Source organism: Drosophila suzukii, chromosome 3 (genome assembly GCF_043229965.1).
Source record: "Drosophila suzukii chromosome 3, CBGP_Dsuzu_IsoJpt1.0, whole genome shotgun sequence".
In the NCBI taxonomy this organism is placed as follows: domain Eukaryota; kingdom Metazoa; phylum Arthropoda; class Insecta; order Diptera; family Drosophilidae; genus Drosophila; species Drosophila suzukii.
The window spans coordinates 19,509,415-19,528,383 of NC_092082.1; the positions used below are offsets into that span (position 1 = coordinate 19,509,415).

The 18,969-nt window shown below is 40.6% G+C and overlaps 6 protein-coding genes across 6 annotated transcripts; 2 read left to right on the top strand and 4 right to left on the bottom strand.

The window, feature by feature from the left end:
• The first annotated feature begins 437 nt into the window (after nt 1-437).
• LOC139352936 (reticulon-2) lies at nt 438-1,833 on the top strand. Its single transcript, XM_070995753.1, has 2 exons — nt 438-1,134; nt 1,191-1,833. The coding sequence occupies exons 1-2, from the start codon at nt 516-518 to the stop codon at nt 1,682-1,684; spliced, it is 1,113 nt and encodes a 370-aa protein (XP_070851854.1). The 5' UTR covers nt 438-515; the 3' UTR covers nt 1,685-1,833.
• Nucleotides 1,834-2,022: 189 nt separating this feature from the next.
• Nucleotides 2,023-11,830, bottom strand: LOC108015624 (uncharacterized). The gene is made up of 2 exons (XM_017082116.4): nt 11,668-11,830; nt 2,023-3,188 (listed from the first exon to the last, which is right to left on the bottom strand). The coding sequence occupies exon 2, from the start codon at nt 3,160-3,162 to the stop codon at nt 2,077-2,079; it is 1,086 nt and encodes a 361-aa protein (XP_016937605.4). The 5' UTR covers nt 3,163-3,188; nt 11,668-11,830; the 3' UTR covers nt 2,023-2,076.
• LOC108015623 (uncharacterized) lies at nt 8,425-10,048 on the bottom strand. Its single transcript, XM_017082115.4, has 3 exons — nt 9,663-10,048; nt 9,018-9,474; nt 8,425-8,951 (listed from the first exon to the last, which is right to left on the bottom strand). Exons 1-3 carry the CDS (start codon nt 9,992-9,994, stop codon nt 8,535-8,537), a joined length of 1,206 nt encoding a protein of 401 aa, XP_016937604.4. The 5' UTR covers nt 9,995-10,048; the 3' UTR covers nt 8,425-8,534.
• A 547-nt stretch (nt 11,831-12,377) lies between the features above and the next one.
• Nucleotides 12,378-15,328, bottom strand: mus304 (mutagen-sensitive 304). Its single transcript, XM_017082110.4, has 4 exons — nt 14,593-15,328; nt 13,009-14,509; nt 12,760-12,939; nt 12,378-12,696 (listed from the first exon to the last, which is right to left on the bottom strand). The coding sequence occupies exons 1-4, from the start codon at nt 15,232-15,234 to the stop codon at nt 12,473-12,475; spliced, it is 2,547 nt and encodes an 848-aa protein (XP_016937599.4). The 5' UTR covers nt 15,235-15,328; the 3' UTR covers nt 12,378-12,472.
• Nucleotides 15,329-15,732: 404 nt separating this feature from the next.
• Polr3D (RNA polymerase III subunit C53) lies at nt 15,733-17,482 on the top strand. The gene is made up of 4 exons (XM_017082113.4): nt 15,733-16,087; nt 16,146-16,525; nt 16,672-16,740; nt 16,794-17,482. Exons 1-4 carry the CDS (start codon nt 15,852-15,854, stop codon nt 17,357-17,359), a joined length of 1,251 nt encoding a protein of 416 aa, XP_016937602.2. The 5' UTR covers nt 15,733-15,851; the 3' UTR covers nt 17,360-17,482.
• A 394-nt stretch (nt 17,483-17,876) lies between these two features.
• On the bottom strand, nt 17,877-18,936 carry mRpS26 (mitochondrial ribosomal protein S26). The gene is made up of 2 exons (XM_017082114.4): nt 18,646-18,936; nt 17,877-18,392 (listed from the first exon to the last, which is right to left on the bottom strand). Exons 1-2 carry the CDS (start codon nt 18,852-18,854, stop codon nt 17,924-17,926), a joined length of 678 nt encoding a protein of 225 aa, XP_016937603.3. The 5' UTR covers nt 18,855-18,936; the 3' UTR covers nt 17,877-17,923.
• Nucleotides 18,937-18,969: the final 33 nt, after the last annotated feature.

Here is an 18,969-nt window from a genome sequence, read left to right on the forward strand (position 1 = left end):
CTGTGCTATTAGAACTTAAAAGAAAACATTGATTATAAATAAAACTGCCACAACTCAAATCAAAATCAATTTCATCCAAAAAAAGGAAACACATTTTCAATCTGCAGAAAACCCCTTTACAAGCCCCGTCAACGTATATACAAATTTAATTTGCATAATTCGATGGGGATAAGGTTTTGGGAAGAAAATCTTAAACTAGCAGATGACGCCATTTGACAACACGTGCTTTTGTCAGTCGAAAGTAGGGGGAACCGCTAAAATGATTCAATTTCAAAACTGGAAAAAAGTTCATGCCAAATATCGAAGTTTTAATACTTTTTTATTAAACTTGTTTATATCAACGTATGATAACAGCTTTCATCTATGTTTTAACCTTTAAAACTAAATCAAGTTTGTACATTTTTTACTGTCATTAAAATAATATCCGAATAGACAATCGTTTCTACATCGTGTTAAAACTAAAGTCTACTTTATTTGTACAACCACGTGAAGTTCTAACAAACATCTACAAAAACATGGCATCGGATCTGAACCCACTTCCAGTTCCTGCATCCATCGTAGAGGACATCCAAAAGTTATCCAACAATATGTGCGAGGTGGAAACAGTTCTTACAAACACCAACAAAAATATGGCTTCGGATCTGAACCCTTTACCAGATCCTGCACCCAACGCTGAGGTCGTCCAAAATATATCAAACTATATATGTGAAGGGGTAACTCAGCTGATCCTGTGGCGCAATTGGCGAAAGTCGATTCTAGTATTCGCAGTCCTCCAGTCTATAATCTATGATCTTTCATCGGAGTCGGCATTATCCGTTCTGAATGTATGGGCTGTTACTGGACTATGGATAACGATCTTCTACCGGTTATATGTGCGGTTCCTTCAGTTGATTAATAAGACCAATATCCAGGGAAATCCCTACCAGAAATATCTTGACATGGATATAAGTATTTCCGCAGAGCAGTCGAAAGAGCTGGGACTCGTGATCTCAACCAAAATTTTTGAGCACCTCGATAAGCTACGAGCGATATTGTTGGTAAAGAGCGCATGGGAATCTTTCAAGTGGTTTGTCTTTCTATTTGGAATGGCTCTGATTATGAAGAGTATCAACTTCACCATTTTGTTCCAATTCGGTAAGTCAAAAATTGACATATTAACACATACATTTTTAATTTAAATTTTCATCTAGTGTTGGTTTTTCTGTTCACAATTCCAAAAATGTATGAGAAGAAATCACTGATAATGAAATTTTTAAAACTCCGTAACTGCAACGTCGAAGTTAAACCCGCTCAATTAATTATTAGATCCGAAACTCAAGATGAGATGGACATAATTTCTCCAAAGCATTCTGAAAAAGAATTTGGTAATATAATTTTAAAGAAAGAGGAGGGTACAAAGAACTCAATCAATTCAGATGTAATTCACGAACCCTGTGCTGGTGGCGAAAATATTGCAATCTGTAAGTCAGAAGAAGAAACTCAAGATGAGATGGATATGATTTCTTCAAAGCATTCTGAAAAAGAATTCGGTAATATAATTTTAAAGAAAGAGGTCTCAAAGAACTCAATCGATTCAGATGTAATTCAAGAACCCTCTGCTGGTGGCGATAATATTGCAATCTGTAAGTCTAAAGAAGAAGCGAGTGATGAGTTCGAGCGCCTTTGCCGATTCCTGGTCGGATGAAGATACAGAAGCTGATACATAATTCTACAATTTCGAAGTCTCAATTTATATATTTTGAAGCGAAAGGAGATATTTTTTTGCGAGCTGTTGCTGAGTTACTAACGTCGGAAAATTATTTTACCCTATAATAAAATTATTATTTGCTTTTATTTATCGAGAGATGGGGCATCTAACTGGGTGGAAACAAACAAAAAAAATAATTTAATTTTGTACGAGTATTATAATTTAGCGCAGAACATTTTCGATTGTTCCAAATTGGTAGAGAATTACTCTTTTCCGTTACAACTTTGGGAAAATATAGAAACTCCTTAGAAGTAACTTATATAAGAATTACTTAGTTTTTAACTTTAAGCTATTTCTTTTGTAAATAAATAAATAAGATATACTTATTTTTAATCCGAATCACTGCTATTATCTCCGTCATTAAGAAATTCAAAGGCCTTTCTCGCCTGAACAGCTCGATAGGGTCCTTGTTTTTCCCCTTTTTTTGGGGAAAGATTATGAATCCTTGATACCGCGGCCTCAGTCTGCGGGGAATAGTTTGCCTTAAATCTTTTCAGAAATGGTGGAATGGGCGGGATAACGCCATCCGATTGGAAGGGTACAATTCCCTGGATGTGTTGGGGTCGCAGCAAACTGCATAGCTGACGAAGATGCATTCTCGTCGGTGTCGGCGACCACTTAAGATTTTTTATGTCTAAGGATACTACATTTCTCGGCTCATACATCTGTTCAGCGTCCTCCAGGGAACCGTAGACATAAACCCTTGGAATATAGTTATTTTTTTCCTGAATGCACTCCAAATCGGAACTAAGGCACTTATAGCTTTCTGCCAACTTTTCATCTAGTCGAATATGACCTCGGAGGCGCGTTTGTGCCAATTTCCAGAGCAACTCCTCGTAGCCAAAAAGCGGCACATCCAGATGCACCACGCTATTGTTATTCCTCGATCCATGTTCCTTAATAGTAATAGCCATCTCATCGAAATCAACATGGACGAACGGCATATTAACAGACGATAGATTAAGATATAGCTGGTCGGTTCCCGCAGCGATCCACGAGTTGAAGATGGGGTTGCCCAGCAAACGGCCGATATTATCGAGCCTCATGGCCGAGTAACAGTAGAGCAGTCTGCCGCCCTGCTGCCGCCGGATGAGCAGGATGAGGCTGTGGCCCAGATGACTGCCAGAGCAGAGCATCGCTTCCAGGCGCTTTCCATCGCTGAGGATCAATGGAAAAGGCTGTCCCTCCTTCACCACATTGAAGTCCTGCTTTGTAATATTCGCCTTGAGAGATTTCAGGTACTTTAGCAGCTGTGTGGCCAGCGCATCAGTGGTGTACATCCGGCAGAACCGACGTGGCAGCTTTTCCAGCTGCTTCTGCACATGACACAGACTAGTTACAAACACCTTAAAGTGAGGATCATACATCTTGGGAATCACATCCAAGTGCAGGTCCGGGTGATCCTTTGGCCGCATGGCGATTATGGTAGTTCAAGAAAGCGCTGCAAGTACAAAAAAATAGTTGCATTAATATATTTGTAAATTCATTTTGCAGAAATTGACTTTTATTCCCAGCGGTAATGTTCTAAAATTCAGAAAAATATTTCTATCATTACCCAAGGGACAATATAAAAGGGAATACTTTTGGGCATGAAAAATATTATTTAAGACAATCCATTTTATTCGCTATAAGCAAGTTCTCTATGATTTGATTTATAGATACCTATGTCTAGAAAATGAGTTTAATGTTTGTTACCGCATATCTTTAGACTTTCAGGTTAAGATAATATTTTCAGGTTGTAAAGTTGCTGTTTTCTCGCAGTAGAAGACTTCCTGGTAATAAATTTGAAGGAAGTTTGCAAAGTTCCCGCCAACATCTCTGAACTTCTTATATCTCTAAGATGCACACATATAAAGTAGTGGATTGAGAACCTGGGGTAGTTGCACTATGAATAATTTTTGTTACCCATTTGTAGAGACGACGCTGCGCTTTTATGGGCCAACAAATTTTCCGCCTTGACTCGCACGGACCGAAAATGTCATAAAACCTTACTCGGATGGAAGGAGGTCGTTTTATCGATTGCAGCATTCAAATCCTATGCAAAATGACATTAAAAATTATATTGAAAGTGCCGAAACCACACCGACCATAAAAGTTTCCTCAGCTCTCATGTAAAAACCCAGTTTGAGGTAATTAGTTTTTGGCTCATGTCTGCGCAGAGCTCATAAAAGTTAGCTGTCATCGACCGGTTACCAGAAAATGACATTAGAATATTATCAAAAATATCACAGGATTTGTTTTTATTGCTACGCTTAAGCGCGAAAATGTCATAAGGAAAATATCTTATAAAAATGGAAAAGTTTTCAACAATCATGTGAGGAATTTACTTTTTATTGCTATGCTGAGTAAGTAATTGAATTAAATTTCTCAGGGAGAAAATAAATTCTTATACAAAAAACTGATGACTTTTAACCATAATATTTATACCCGTTACTCGTAGAGTAAAAGGGTATACTAGATTCGTCGGAAAGTATGTAACAGGCAGAAGGAAGCGTTTCCGACCCCATAAAGTATATATATTCTTGATCAGGATCACTAGCCGAGTCGATCTAGCCATGTCCGTCTGTCCGTCTGTCCGTCTGACCGTCTGTCCGTCTGTCCGTCTGTCCGGATGAACGCTGAGATCTCGGAAACTATGAGAGCTAGGCTATTAAAATTTGGCGTACAGATTCCTGAGCTTCTTACGCAGCGCAAGTTTGTTTCAGTAGACTGCCACGCCCACTCTAACGCCCACAAACCGCCCAAAGCTGTAACTCCTACACTTTTGATGCTAGACAGAAAATTTTAACTGAAATGTATTGTTCTCATCAATACCTATCGATTGACCTAAAAAAAAGTTTGCCACGCCCACTTAAACGCCCACAAACCGCGAAAACCTGTGACGCCCACAATTTGCATGCTAGATAAAAAATTTTAACTGAAATGTATTGGTGTCGTCAATACCTATCGATTGATCCAAAAATAAATTTGCCACGCCCACTCTAACGCCCATAACGCTTAAATCTGTCTTCCGCCGGTAGGTGGCGCATTTTAATTTCGCTTTGCTGCTTGCATATCTCCATTTCCCTTTGAGTAACGGGTATCTGATAGTCGAGGTACTCGGCTATAGCGTTCTTCCTTGTTTTGTAATAAATATAGCATAACTTTTTTAGCTTTAAAATTTTAATTTTAATGCAGTCAATAAAATATTATATCTGAACATGGTTCTAAATTATATAAAAGGCCGGACGCAACCATAAATTCCAACAAGTTTCATTCTTGAAACATTACCGAAAGCAGTCGGCAATCAAAGTAATGATAGCCAATAAATAATTTGCCGCAGACAATGGACCAAAGACTCCAAGTACTTAGTTGCACGACTAGGAACCTGTCACTCCCTGCCACAAACAATTTGCATATGAATACTCTGGTATCTGAAGGATTTAATCACATATAATCCCACCCCTTCTGGCATGGAATGTGAAAAATTGTACAGGACACATGTGATTACGGGGTTTGTGGGGTTGGCCAATGACTAATGATGCTTTCATTTATCTTTAGATTGTTTGCCGTGAAAGTGTTAATGCTCGTAGTCTCCACCTAACCTTTCTCTGGATGCCATGTGCGCATATAATTACTTGGATGGCTGGAAAAGCTTTTGTCATCATTTTAAAATTATTTAAATTTAGCTCTGAAATGACTAACTGGCTAAAAGCAATCGCACAGGCATCGTTGATAAATGAGCCACTGATGAGTGGCGTTTGAGAAAACCCCAAGCCAAATGAAATATTATCGCAGTTTAGATGTTTGCTTCTAAGCTTTTCTGAACGCAAATGGGGAATGTGGTCCTACGAAGATTTTTGCTGATAATTATAAGGGATTTGCATATGTAATTTTACTCTTTACCACTCTTAAAACATCTAGTCATTAAATCTCAAACTGTGTTTGTTAAAGTCTTGCCATTTAGGGTGGCAAAATTTGATTATTTTTTTGGTTGTTTTAAAAAGCATCACTATATTTTAGAAATCTCGGAATTTGTCATCAATGATTTGATATATTCTACAATATAGGGTTTAATCATTTAAAAGTAACGAAAAAGCTGACCTTTAAAAACGACCACGATTCTCCATCGCTACTTTAAGTTCGAACATAATCGTTTCTAAGACAATAGAAATAAACCCAGTAAATCCTTTAATGTGTCTAATTGATACTGCCAGCCATTAAAGCAAATAAAACAAGAATATATTGGGGAGAATGTGAACGGAAAGGCCCAACAGAGATTTGCCAAACGAAAGATTTATGGTGTGCCAAGGAAAACATTTGTGTTTATATTTCGGTGTTGGTTCTTCACTCCAACCCGAAATGCGAGGATATGTGGAGTTTGCGGCGGAGGATGTGCCGAAAGTTCATTAATTATGATTGGAGACAGTTGTACAATTAATAAACGAAGCGAAGCGACTGTTTCCCCGGATTGTGGTGAAGTTCCTGGGATTCGAACTTTCGGGGATAAGAGGAGAAAATTCTGAGCGGAAACGAGAGTTTCGTTTTTGGCTTTTTCTCTCTATTTGCTTAGCCTGAGATTATGATCGGACTTTGATTTATGGTTGCCTGTGCAAATTTATTGCTTTTAATTGTATGCCCCACAGGATTCGGACTGGAACCTTCATTTCCCAAGCATTAGCCATACGCTGAGTAGTTGGCAGCTAATTGATAAAAGTTTCTTGAGTTATTCTGGCAAGCAAGAGGAAATGGTTGGGGATTACAAAAGAATAGAGGGTGTTAAATAATCGCAGATTAAAGCATCTTTAAGTTTCTATCTAATTCTAGTTGTCTTCTATTACTTAAGAACGTGGGAAAATATATCATACCAGATTTTAAATAAATACTAAATATTCTGGCATTACGAGAAGAAATTGTTTAGGATTACAAGAGAAAAGAGGGTGTTAAATAATGGAAGGTAAAGAATCTTAAGGTTAAGGATCAAATATATCATACTAAATTCCTCGTTTTTAAAGTAACCAGTAAATACTATAAAAACCTGAATCGGAAATATTATCCTGAGTATTGAGAATCTTGACTGTTCATGTATGGTTTTACCCTCATTGGATTTTTGAACAAACCAATAATAGATTCGCAAGACTCATTCAAAAATCAATCACTCCATAGCCACTTCCTCAAACTTCCTGTGTTGTCTTCGATCACCCCCCAATAGAAAGTTTGTTTACTCATCATTTTTTCTGTGCATTTCGGTTTCGAATGCAACTTCTCGTTTGCAGACGTCGGAAGGTGGGAGTGTTGGCCTTCCAGGGCCTCAAGGCATTAATTGCATTCTGCAGCATCGCATTGCACTTTCAATTAGTTGCAAATGCCTTGCCCGAAAGTCAGAGGAACTGAATCGAAGCCCCCGCCCCTGGTAACAGGAAACGGAAGTTAAGTGCTGAGGCGAGGCGTTAAGTAAATGCAACCCCAGATGAAAGCAGAGGAAGCCACTTCTACCATCTCACTGGAGAAATACGCATTAATTGAAAGGTGACGAAGGGAGCAGGGGATTTCGTTCTTAGGGGTTGACTCCGTTGCAACTTTTGGCCACTGACCAGCTCCAGAAAGTTGACCCCTTCGAGTTGCAGTCACTTTGCTCGGAGCCATTTCCTTGACAAAATTGGGGAATGGGAAAATACGGCGGCCGGTTACCTGTCTCTAATGCATTTCAAAATTGATTTATGAGTTTCTTTCGACTGGCTGGCAGCCTTAGACAGATTTCTGTTTGCGTTTGGGCCGTCGTGTTTGTTTTCAATGTTAATTAAGGTTTACAATTACCCATGGGAGCTAGAAAGTGGTAGGAAGAGGGGGACCGAAGGTTGAAACGATTTGTGTTATATCATGTTATAATACATTGAGTTCTAATCTTTAACAAGTTTTTATAAATAGTACATTGAACAAGATAACATTTTTGAAGAAGAGGTAATTTTTAAAGCCTATTTCAAGGAAATCATATAAAATTTGTATGGTTACGAGTACCAACAAACACTCCCGATATTCAAATTCCTTAAGAGATTTTACACCTCTCCCTTTTCAAAAATAAGCTTAGATTGGGTTAACTTGACTGCTCCCGAACAATAGCAATAAATTGCTTTTTAAACACTTTGAAGAAGGACAAGCGTGTTCCAAGTAACATTGGCGTCAAATGCACTTTGGCTCCCACGCTCCTGCAGGACACTCATCCTTGGTTCTGGATTCTGGTCCTATATGCTCCCCGATTCGCTTCGCTTGGCTTCAGTTGGAGTCGAGTTGGCTTACACTTGGCAGCTGACAACTTTCTAAGAACAACTGCAAAGCGATTTGCATATTTAGCTGCATGGAGTTGGCTCCAAATGGAGGTGAGAACTTTATCGCTTTTAATGCAGCCAGCCGAGGCACATGCATCACACACTCACACTCGTAAATCTTGGACGGAAACTTTGGCAGACTACAAATTTATTTATAAACACAAGAAGTAACTCTTGAGTTGGGTTTTTATGTTAGAAAAAGAGCTGGGAAGTGGCAAAGAGATGCATAAATCAATATTCTAATAAGAAAATTGTTAAAAGGAAATATTTAAAATACATCTTTTAATGAATAAAATGGTAGATTACCATAATCAAAGGAATTCTGCAATTATTTCTTACAAAACTTTGACCTATTTTTAAATGAAAGCCAAGTTATGCAACACGTAAAACAGTTTATTCTGTACAAAATACTGGTATTACAGACTTCAAGACTACAGATAGTAGCATTTAACAATCAAATAAGGTAAAAATTTGTTCCCTTCTTAAGGGGTCTCTAAAACACCCTTTTGATCAAACACCGGCAGCCAGGCTTTAATCGTCTGTAGCACTCGCTCGCTGGTAAATAACTGCTGGCGTTTCTTGCGCATAGCTTCCCGATCTCCAAAGGTCTGAACACCGAAATCGGCACTTGCCTCAGGTGAGGCACAAGCAATGGGTAGTTCGCAAGTTACTGCATAATAGCCGTACAGCAGACATCTATGCATCTCATCCTTTAATTGATCAAGCGTGGGCAGTGGTCCTTTAAATCCACAATGTTTTAATGTCTCCTGGAGACAGTGGAAGTAATGGCTCACAAGATTGTCCATATTGTTCACTAGTATTTCATGCTTTACACTGGTAAAAAAAAGGAAATAAAGGTCAATGGCCGGACTGCCCCAATAACAGTTCTGAAAGTCAATCTAAAATGGGTAAAATATTTATAATAAAAATTAGTTTTAAAAAAAAAACATTATTATTTTACTTACAAGGACTGCCTTTTTGTTAACTGAATCAAACATGATGTTGTTTAACCAGGGATCCCCGTGGACAACTGCATTTAAAGACGACTTTTTGGGATCGACAACATCTTGCATTCTCTGTGAATATGCTTCTGGTATTTGAGCCATCATTTTCTTAGATATTTCCGGCAGTTCGTCGGCAAACACTTCTGCTGCATATTCCGTAGTATCTAGGATGAGAGACTTGGCGAAAGGATCTGATAGTCCCTTGGCATAATGAGAAGGTGAGAGTTTTGCCACCAATTCGGGTTGGTTCTGGAACAAGACCATGGAAGCGCCGTGGAACTGAGCCAATTTTCTCAAGCAAATCTTGGCTTCATCCACGCTTAGGCCCTTATAGCGGTCAAAAGATCCGTATCCCAGAGCACACAGATCCTCCAGAATGTAGATCTCCTTTCCAGTAGAGGTCTCGGCTAGCAAGCAACTAAAAGTCCAAAAATAAGTATCAATCGGATACTAAATTTAATACCCCAGTTCATAAGTTTTACACTTAAAAATGGATTTAATCAGTACAATTTTCTTATATATTTATGAACAGGTGGTATTTTTTTTTTACTATTTTCTAGGATTATCTACATTCTTTAGAGTGGTTTGGGAAACTTTAGTACTTACTCTGCACTCAGTTTGTGCTCGCCAATCTCCTTTGTAGCGTTTTCGAGTATAGCTGACATCGCTGGCAAGAGTTCCTCGAACATATCCTTTTCATTTGTTCCCAGCTCAGCTGCGACGGGCAGCAGATCTTTGAGAACATATCTTCCTGATTCAAGATCACCATCGGGAGACCTCCGAAAGTCCAACGCCACTCGGTAGATGACGCTGCAAAAGTGCTCGCCCTTCTGGCTCACCACCTCGATGTGAAAGTTTTCCACCCGCAGCTTTTCGCAACTGTATGCTCTCGCCAAAGCTCGCTCGAAATATTCCGCATTGTAATTTTCCCGCTCCATAGTTCTACGTCCGTTCTGAACAAACCTCGCCAACCGACTAAACCCACGGGTGTTGCACTACTTATGAAATTCACTACGGGTTTCCCTCTAAATTGTTACACGTTTATCTGGGAGCTTTGTCGTTATCACTGCATGATCAACACAGAACAAAAACTTTTGTGCACTTCGGGTTTACTGAATCTTTACATAGGTTGCATTTCAACATTGACGAAATTATCTCACCGCTTATACATATACATGTAATGCAGTATAATGTGAAATAAGAAGGTACTTGCACTATGTAAACTGAATATAGGAAGTGCCTAGATTTCGGTTTAGTCCTTTAGGACATTATTATTATTTCATGAAATATCATTTTACTAAAACATTTTATTATTTTAATGGTAGCTAAAATACATAAATGCATCCTGTTTTTTTGTGTGTAGATGTTGATCGCTCTTTTGCGGAATCAAATAATAAAACGTGTTAAACGCATCCCAAACAAAGACGAATTTTGTGTGGTTTAACTGAATCAACAGATTAAGCTCAATGTCATAAAAGGGGTTGACTAAAACCTTGAATGGCAACCTGCATGTTTTTTTACTATTGAATTGTCTCTTAAAAAACAATTTTGAATAATCTATGTAGGTGCTACCTCCTAACCAAACCTAATACGTTTTTAATATTAGTTTATTACATTTTGTATTTATTTAAGTCTTATCCAAAAATTTATTTTTATGTAAACTTTACTAAGAAAATAATGTTATTATACAGCTTAGAATCCTAATGATAAGATTACTTTATGGAAAAGTTCTTTTGATCACGTTTCATGCTTAGCATTTGCCTTTTAAGGTACACCGTGGAAACTGAGATCTGAGTGTGTGGTCCATGATGACTTCACACGATATTATGTAGTACAAATGACAAACAAGATAACGTTAGGAATAAACCTAGTTCTAGATGAACATTTCGTTGTGGTTCAAGTAGTTTCTTGTTATGATTATGATATGATTAATTCTGATTATGGCTTAGAAGTTGAAATAAGTAAGAAAATTTAGAGTTTAAAATTTTTTAAGCGTAATATAGGTGTCATTTCATGGACCTATGGAGGTAACATAGTCATTTTTTCCGTAAACGTAAGAATTCAAAGAAATTATAATTATTTGCAAAATAGACATAAAAAAATGTATCCCTTTAAAATTTTCAATCATTTTATAATCGATTTGAAATAAATTCTGGACTAATGCGCAAGTCACTATTTAACACTATAGTACATATTCCTTATTCTAAGGTAGTAAACAATGTTTAAAAATGGTGCATCTCAGCATTATTAACTCAAAATCGTGTTTCGACCTATAAAACTTTTTTAGTAATTGAATATACAGGGGTATTACAGAAATCGGTTATCGCTAAATTCATACAGACTTACAGTCGTAAGAAATCCGACCCAAATAAGAGCTACGCGATTTCTGTGGCATCCCGATTATAATTATCACTGCTAGGGTAAAATAAAAACAAATCGATCAAGAGAACCCCCTTGTTGACATCCGCGGTGACAGACATCGCCTGAAGTGTGTAATTGTAATTGTGGGTTTGCGGACTTAACTATTGACTATTGTGATTAATAGATTTTCCCATGTTTCAGATACTATTATAGTTATTATTATTAGAGTATATAATGAATCTTCACCTACCTTTGCAATTATTATCAACAAAGCGCGAAAAACAACACTGATGCGCATTTGGAGAGAAGCACGCTTGCAGCATCAAATTGCAGATAGTGCACGCTAACTATGAAATGGTATTTGTACACAGCACTCGATTAATACAGCTTTTAATTGCTCAAATTGGAAAACTAAATATAATTTCCAAAATAAAGGAGAACATCGCGCTTATGGACTAGTTCAATAAGAAACGAACTGGTTAAAATGAGCAATATATCAGCTGTTTTAGCCAGTTCCTATGGATCGATAAATGGAACCAGCACAAAATAATCGGATATCGATGCCGGTTACCGGTTAATTCAAAAAATGATTGCTACCTAAGTACAACAAAAACGGCATTGTTGGATGATTTTACCTAGATTATTATTTATTATCTGAAATTTGAAATTCAGATTATAATTTATAAATCGATATGTGAGTGTTAAAACACAGGAATAGGGGTACTTTTATTTTTTATCTTACAGGAAGGTATAAATGTACAAAACAAATAGATTGAAAAAATTAAAAAAACAAAATTTAAAAGTTGTATGTAAAATTCTGTAAATAAAAAAATATAGCTTGTTTTAGTTTTTTTCAAAAACGACAGTGAAAAGTAAGAAAAAAAGAAAAAGAAGCGTAAGGGTAATGATGGTTTAAGAATATATTTACATTTTCCAGCATCTATCTCATATTGGGCGCTTAAACTTTTAGAACTTTATTAACAGACTGGTTTAAATTCTGGACTATACAAATCTTAAAAACTTATCCTAAAATATCTAAACTTAACACATTATATCTACTCAAAAGTGCTCTCTTCCCCTTTAAGGGCACAAAAGAAGTCGATGTCGAGCAATTTACTAGGATCAAATTTCATAGCTGACTTTACTGTCTTCTGGGCATCCGCATTCATGACAATGCGGTTCCATTCTGAGAGGTCGGTACCAGGATTGTTGTGATTGGCCTCCTGGTGGAGAGGTTTCAGCATAAAATGGGCCTTTACAAGCTGACTTAGCAAACGCACTAAGAAAGAAATTTAAAAACATTAGAACTGCAAAATTTGAGAAAAATTGTTTGTTGAGTTACAGTGAATTGGTTGAAAACCAAGTAAATCTGCATGTTCGCTCCACCAGTTGCAAATTAGGCTAAGGTAGTGCTTTGTCGTTTCTTCGGAGTCGCGAAAAAGGCAGGTGAGGTAATACTCATGAAAGACGAGGGTCAGCAAATGCACAGCAATGCGGGAAATCTCGCCCACTCCATCGGTACCTTAAAAAGCAAAACGTTGAATATTAGTTGATTTCAAAAGTACACATTTTAAGCCTATTAAATACAGACCTAATTTTCTTTCGTGCAACATCCACTGGTGCATCACTTGGAAGACAATCGTGACCGCACTAAGGCATAACTTCACATAGCACTCGCAGTCTTTGCTGCGCTGCGTTGAGCTTGAGTTTGAATTCGAGTTTACATTCAAGTTTGAAACGGACGCTGATGCAGATCCATTGGAGATCGATCCCTGGACCGCACCCGTGGTGCTGCAACTTAAACTGCTGCTCGTTTTCGCTAAAGTTCCGTCGCCAGATTCCTCCTCTTCAACGTCTGCAAAGTACGGCAGCATTTCCAGTACGAAATCCGGTGGATTTTTGAAACACTCAAAAGCAAAGCGCACGTGATTTCTTCCGATTTGGAGCAGTAACTGAAAGTGATCCTTTCTCAGAGGGGTCTCACTAAAGAAGCACAGCTCGAGCAATCCCGCATAGACCTGTAGTAAACAGGAGTCGGGACCAAAACGATAAACGGATCGAACCCTGTCCGAAACAAAGCTCTCCTTGGGACTATTTACACACATTTTAACCATCAGTTCAGGCTGTCGAAGGCAGCTCAAGAAACAGCGGCTTAGCTCAGCAAAAACCCATGGACTGGGGCGGGTAAATGCCAGCTGCTTCAGAAGATCAAAGAGTAGCTCCTCATTTTGTTGGGGCAATCTCTCTCCTTGTAGAAGACTGTTCAGGAGGGAAGTCAAAGCTTCTAGCAAGCCAAAATGCTTACCAACCTCGTAGGAAAACCCCAGCTTAATAACAGCTTCGGTTGCCATTTCAAGTAATCCTACTTCATTCTCTTTCCACTCCAGGAGGGCTCTGGAAATCTTTTCCTCTTGCCGGCAAATCAAAGCCAAGGTAGCCATGTAGCGACGCAAAGGCACAGCCCTTTCGTTCTCAAATAAGCTACCCTGCTGGGAAAGGGAGATGCGGTGGACCTGCTCGTCTAGGTTGTAGGGATTGTAGGGATACAACATGCAGTTGTGTGGGAAATCCAAGCTTTGAGCATAGGACGCAAACTCCGTGAAAACCTTGCCGACGGAAGAGAGGATCCTTGGAATGAGGTTATCCAAAGATTCCGGCTGCGCTTGTAGCTGAGCGTAGTAGAGCAGCAGTTGCTTTAGCTCTAGCTCGAAAGGGTTTCTCCGTTTCTTAGCCTGACCCTCATCTTCGCTATATTCAAACATACTGCCATTATTTGTCTTTAGTCTGGGCACTGATCTGTGTATGTTGAGCTTCTGAAGACGGAGTAAGGACCGCTTCTCTAAGGGATCTGGGGCAGCCTGCAAAATGCTGGAATTCATACTTTTTTCATGGGCTCTTTGCTGTGTCTTCAGCTTGGAGTATTCGGCGTTCTTCATCTTCAACTCGATATCCTTGGCCGCAACTTGTTTGGCCGCCTCCGCCACTTTTTGTTTGCAGTCCCGATTTGTTTCATCGGCCAAGGCCAGCTTCTCCATCTTGCTGGCCTGCAGCTGCTGGCGCACATGCTTCAGCTCATCGCGAAGGAGGGTAACCTGAGGAAAATAGATGGTCCGTTAACAAGAAAACATATACTTATACAAAATATATAAACAGTAGTATCGATTTCTCTACCCACCTCTCCCGACTTGATCTCGTTGCGTTCGTTGCTGTCGCCCAGGTTCTTCTCCAGCTGAGCCTTGTCCCGCTTAAGGGCTTCGATGCGTTCCATGAGGAACTTGATCTGGTGCTCCTGCTGGCGGGATTGTGTGGCATTAATAGTCGACGTCTTCGTAGTCTTCTGTTGAACACTGATGCTAGAAGTTGTGATCCTGCTTGTACTGGGTTTCGAGTCCGCCAGCTTCTGAGGCTCGCTGTCGATGAGGGTAACGGCCAGGAAATCAAAGTCATCGTCGTCCCCGAAAATGGCTTCCATGTCCAGGGTAGTGGACTTCTTTTGCGGCGGCGGCGGGGGCGGAAACATTTGCTGCGTGCTAGTGGAGCCCTGACCCATGGGAGCGAATTCACTGAAGGTCACCTCGCTGTGAGCGATGTCCACCTCCGTCACCGCCTTCCTTTTGCGCTCCTCCGCCTCTATCTCGGCCTCCGCCAGCTGGGTGGCCATCAGGATGACGTCGTCGTCATCGTCATCCCAGAAAACCCCATCGAAATTATTCCTCGGCGGACTGGGCCGGGTTGATCCGCGGGTCACGCTGACATCCAGACGAGGTTTCTTGGCCCGCGCAAAGTCCTTCATGGCACCGAATCGCTTGGAGGCCATGATTCCCCAAGTACTTTTCCTTTTACGCTACTTTCTGGCCATAAGAGGTGGAAGACGATTCCGCCGGTTTGTTTTGTTTATAAAATCCAACAGAGATGTCACTATCGATAAAAGCGATGGTATATCGTATCGAAACATACGGTGCGTTTACACTGGGTCTAGTTTGCAAGTTTTCGAGGTAAGCTAGGTTCACGGGATTCGACCTTTTAATACAATATATCAAGCTTATAAAATCATCTTAATTTTTAAATTTTTAAAATTATTTGACATAACATTACATATTCAAAAAATTTTTATTCTGTTCAATCGATTCAATTTTTTAAGTTAAATTTTCTAGATTTTCTAAATTTCGTTCTTCAATAGTTTTTTTTTTTCAATTTATACTTTTTTTGGATGTCTTGAATACATCGATAAAATCAATTTTTGCCACCTCTATTTTGCACTTGAAACTATCGATTGTTGTGTATCGGCATGCACACTGCTTTCCTATTAACCTCAAAGGAAAAGCAAAGATCTCAGAGCGAACTGCAACGGAAAACAAGCGGATTTTAAGGAATTTTAGAGCTCTGCCACGACTGCAGACCTTTTGGGAGGACGGGCGGCGCGAATGGGACGCCATGCCAGCGAAGCGGATGACGGCCACCACAGCAACAGCTTCGTCCATCAGTGGAGCCAGTGGGTCCACAACGAATAGCAATGGTCCGTCGGGAGGCGGGACACGTCCGCTGGAGACGCTCAATGGGATGACCAGGCTGACCCCCGCCCGCGACTTAACCCTCGGTGGGCGTGGCGCTGGAGCAGCCAGCAAAAAGGTCTTTGCCCCCAATTTGAATGCGGTGCGGAACAAAAATTCGTAAGTACTGGAATTTCCTAGTAAAATCGTTAATTTCATCATCTGATCTGAACTATAGCAATGTCAAAACCTCCAAGGACACCACCCAACCGAGAAGCGGACGCAGAGGTGGGCGTGGCAACGGCACAGGAGCAACACGTGGTCGTGGTGGAAATTCCGCTGGCGGGGCCAATTCCACGCTCATTCAGACCCAGGGTCTTTTTTCTGAAGGAGCGGGCGATGTCCACGTGCGAAGGTCCACGGGCAATGGAACGGCATATGCGCGGGGTGGTGAGGAGGTGGCCGTGGCCAGGAAACGAGTGGATCGTAAGGACGACAAAAGTCAGGCCGAAAGGATCAAGGAACTCTTGGGAGAATCAGAAGCCAGTGATGCCGAGCTCAGCGAGGAGGAGCCCACCAAGACTGAGATGGCCCTCAGGCCCATCCTGCTGAAAGAGGGTACGTGTTGCGTCCATTTGATTATCCACTTATTGTGGGAAAAGAGCGTTGCTTTTCTGATCTGGCTGTTTGAGACCCTAGATCTTAATCTAAATCTGTGACCACTTCCACGCACTTACATTTTGTTTTTCTATTGTAAACCCCAGGACTTTGGGTCACCCAGAAGACACCGCTAGTAAAACAGGAGGATTCCAGTTCATCCTCAACACAGAAAGGTAAGGTCGTGCACTTTCAAACTTATTTTATCTAACATAATTTTCACTTCTAGACACCTTGGCAGTAGCGCAGCATCTGCAGCAACTGCATGTGGCCGCCCAGGTTGCCAGTTTAGAGGAACCACCGCTGCAATACGGTCGCTATCCACGCACCATAGGAAACTTTCTGGACTCCAGCCAATCGCAGATCTTTCTCATGCAGCTTCCCGATGTGTTGCCATGTGTTGGCGATGATTCCGAGGAGCCAGAACCAGCTAAGCCTGATCCTCTAGCTACAAGTGGATCGGAACCCTCAAGTCCTGCACCCAAATCATCCACCGGAGCCAAGGGAAGTGTGCTGCGGCAGCTGGAAGAGGGGCAAATCGGCAAGATTCTAAGGTTCAAGTCGGGCCGCGTCAAGCTGCAGCTGGGAGATACCCGCTTTGACTTGGATATGGGTCTCGATCCTGGTTTCCTGCAGGAGCTGATGTCTGTAACAGCGAACCGCGAGCAGCGAAGCGGAAACATGATCAATTTGGGACCCATTCAAGCCAAACTCAAGGCTACTCCAGATTGGGTGCACCTTTTCGAGCAGCAGGAGGCGGCAGCCAAACGGACGAATCCGGTACCGGGCACGTAGCACAACTTGCATCCACTCCCTACTAGACATGTAATATTGTAAATAGGCTGCGCCTAACTCTAAGTTATTTCTACTCTAGTTGCCGTACATAAAATTTAAATATAGAATTTTGTAATACGATAACCTTAGAATACCTTTAATTCTCGGAGGGAAAAATTACTTTAAAACATTGAAGGTGTTCGAACCATTAACTAAACATCATATGCTTAGAACTGTTAGGTTTTTCACTAATATTTGTTATTCAAAAGCAAAATGATGAATGTGTTGCACGAAAATTGAGCCATCAATATAAACTATAAATTTAAATAGTTATCCGTTAATGGTCTGTATTATTCTATATGTTAAAATTGATATATTTATTTATCTAACGTTTTCGTTATTGGTTCTATCATACTTGCTTTTAAGAACATAATTAAAAAAGCTACCACCCTTATCGAAATCTATTGTGTACTGTGCTGAATAAAAAATAGCGTATATATGAATTGGTAAATAAGGTTCATATCCCTAAGAAACAACATTTAGCAAAGAAAGCTTTTTAATATAACAACAAACTAAGACAATCGATTAATTACTCGCGACCTGCTGGTTGGGCTCTGGACTGGCATCTGGGAGCTGAGTGGTGCTTCGTCCCTGGTAAAGATTCCCGGCCAGGTCGATGGCGTAGTTGTGGTCCACGGGATTGGCCAAAGCGGTCTCAATGGCTGCGTCCAAGTTTTCCCTGGTGATGTACGTCTTGGATCGCTCGATCTCGAGCAGAACCCTCTGGTTGGCCTGCTCTCTGCGCTCCTCCTCGCGCACCTGTCGTGCCTCCAGTCGCTCCTGGACGTAGGCAACCTTCTCCTCTCGCTCCTTGGCCAAACGCTGGTCCCGCTCCCTGGCAATGGCTGCGTTCCAGGCGGCGTTGGCTTCAATGCACTTCTGGAACTCGGCCTCCTCCTGCTCGGGAGTGAGAACGATGTGGTCTACGGTAGAGGTTTCGTCAATACGAACGTTTTCCTCCCTCAGAAACTGTCGCACTGATCGAAGCTGGGTTCTGGAAATAGGAGATTAAAGAATGTTTTAGCTTTACAAGTATTCATCAATATTAAAATCAATGATTCACAGAGAAAATGTTAGTTTAATAATTAAAGTGTCTATAAGGAGAATACGTCTGTTTTTAGAAATGAGCTACTAGAAATTCGTAATATGGTTTATTAAATAGCAACTAATACTTATGTATATAATTTTAAGAGGATTGATTTCTTGAGAGGACTACAGGAACACTTGGGTCGGGATGGTCCACCTACTTGTACTGGTTGTGGAGCCTCATGAGCTCCGTGCGCTCCTCCTCCGTCTGCTTCTTGCGCTCGGGCACGCGGAACATCTTGCTCTTGGCCACCGGCAGCCAGCGCGGCTTCCTGCGCCAGCGGACGAATTCCAGGGCGAAGCTGTTTCCGCCCGTCTTTCCGGCCGGAAGGGCGGACTGCGTAAGCAGTTGGCATCCAGCTCGCAGCATTTTCTCAAGAGTTTAATTAAAAATTATTAGTTTTTACTTCGCCGCTGCTGGAACTGTTGTGCAACTCTGTTGACGAAGAACTGGTTCCCTGTAGTTCGATTGTTGGTTCCATCAG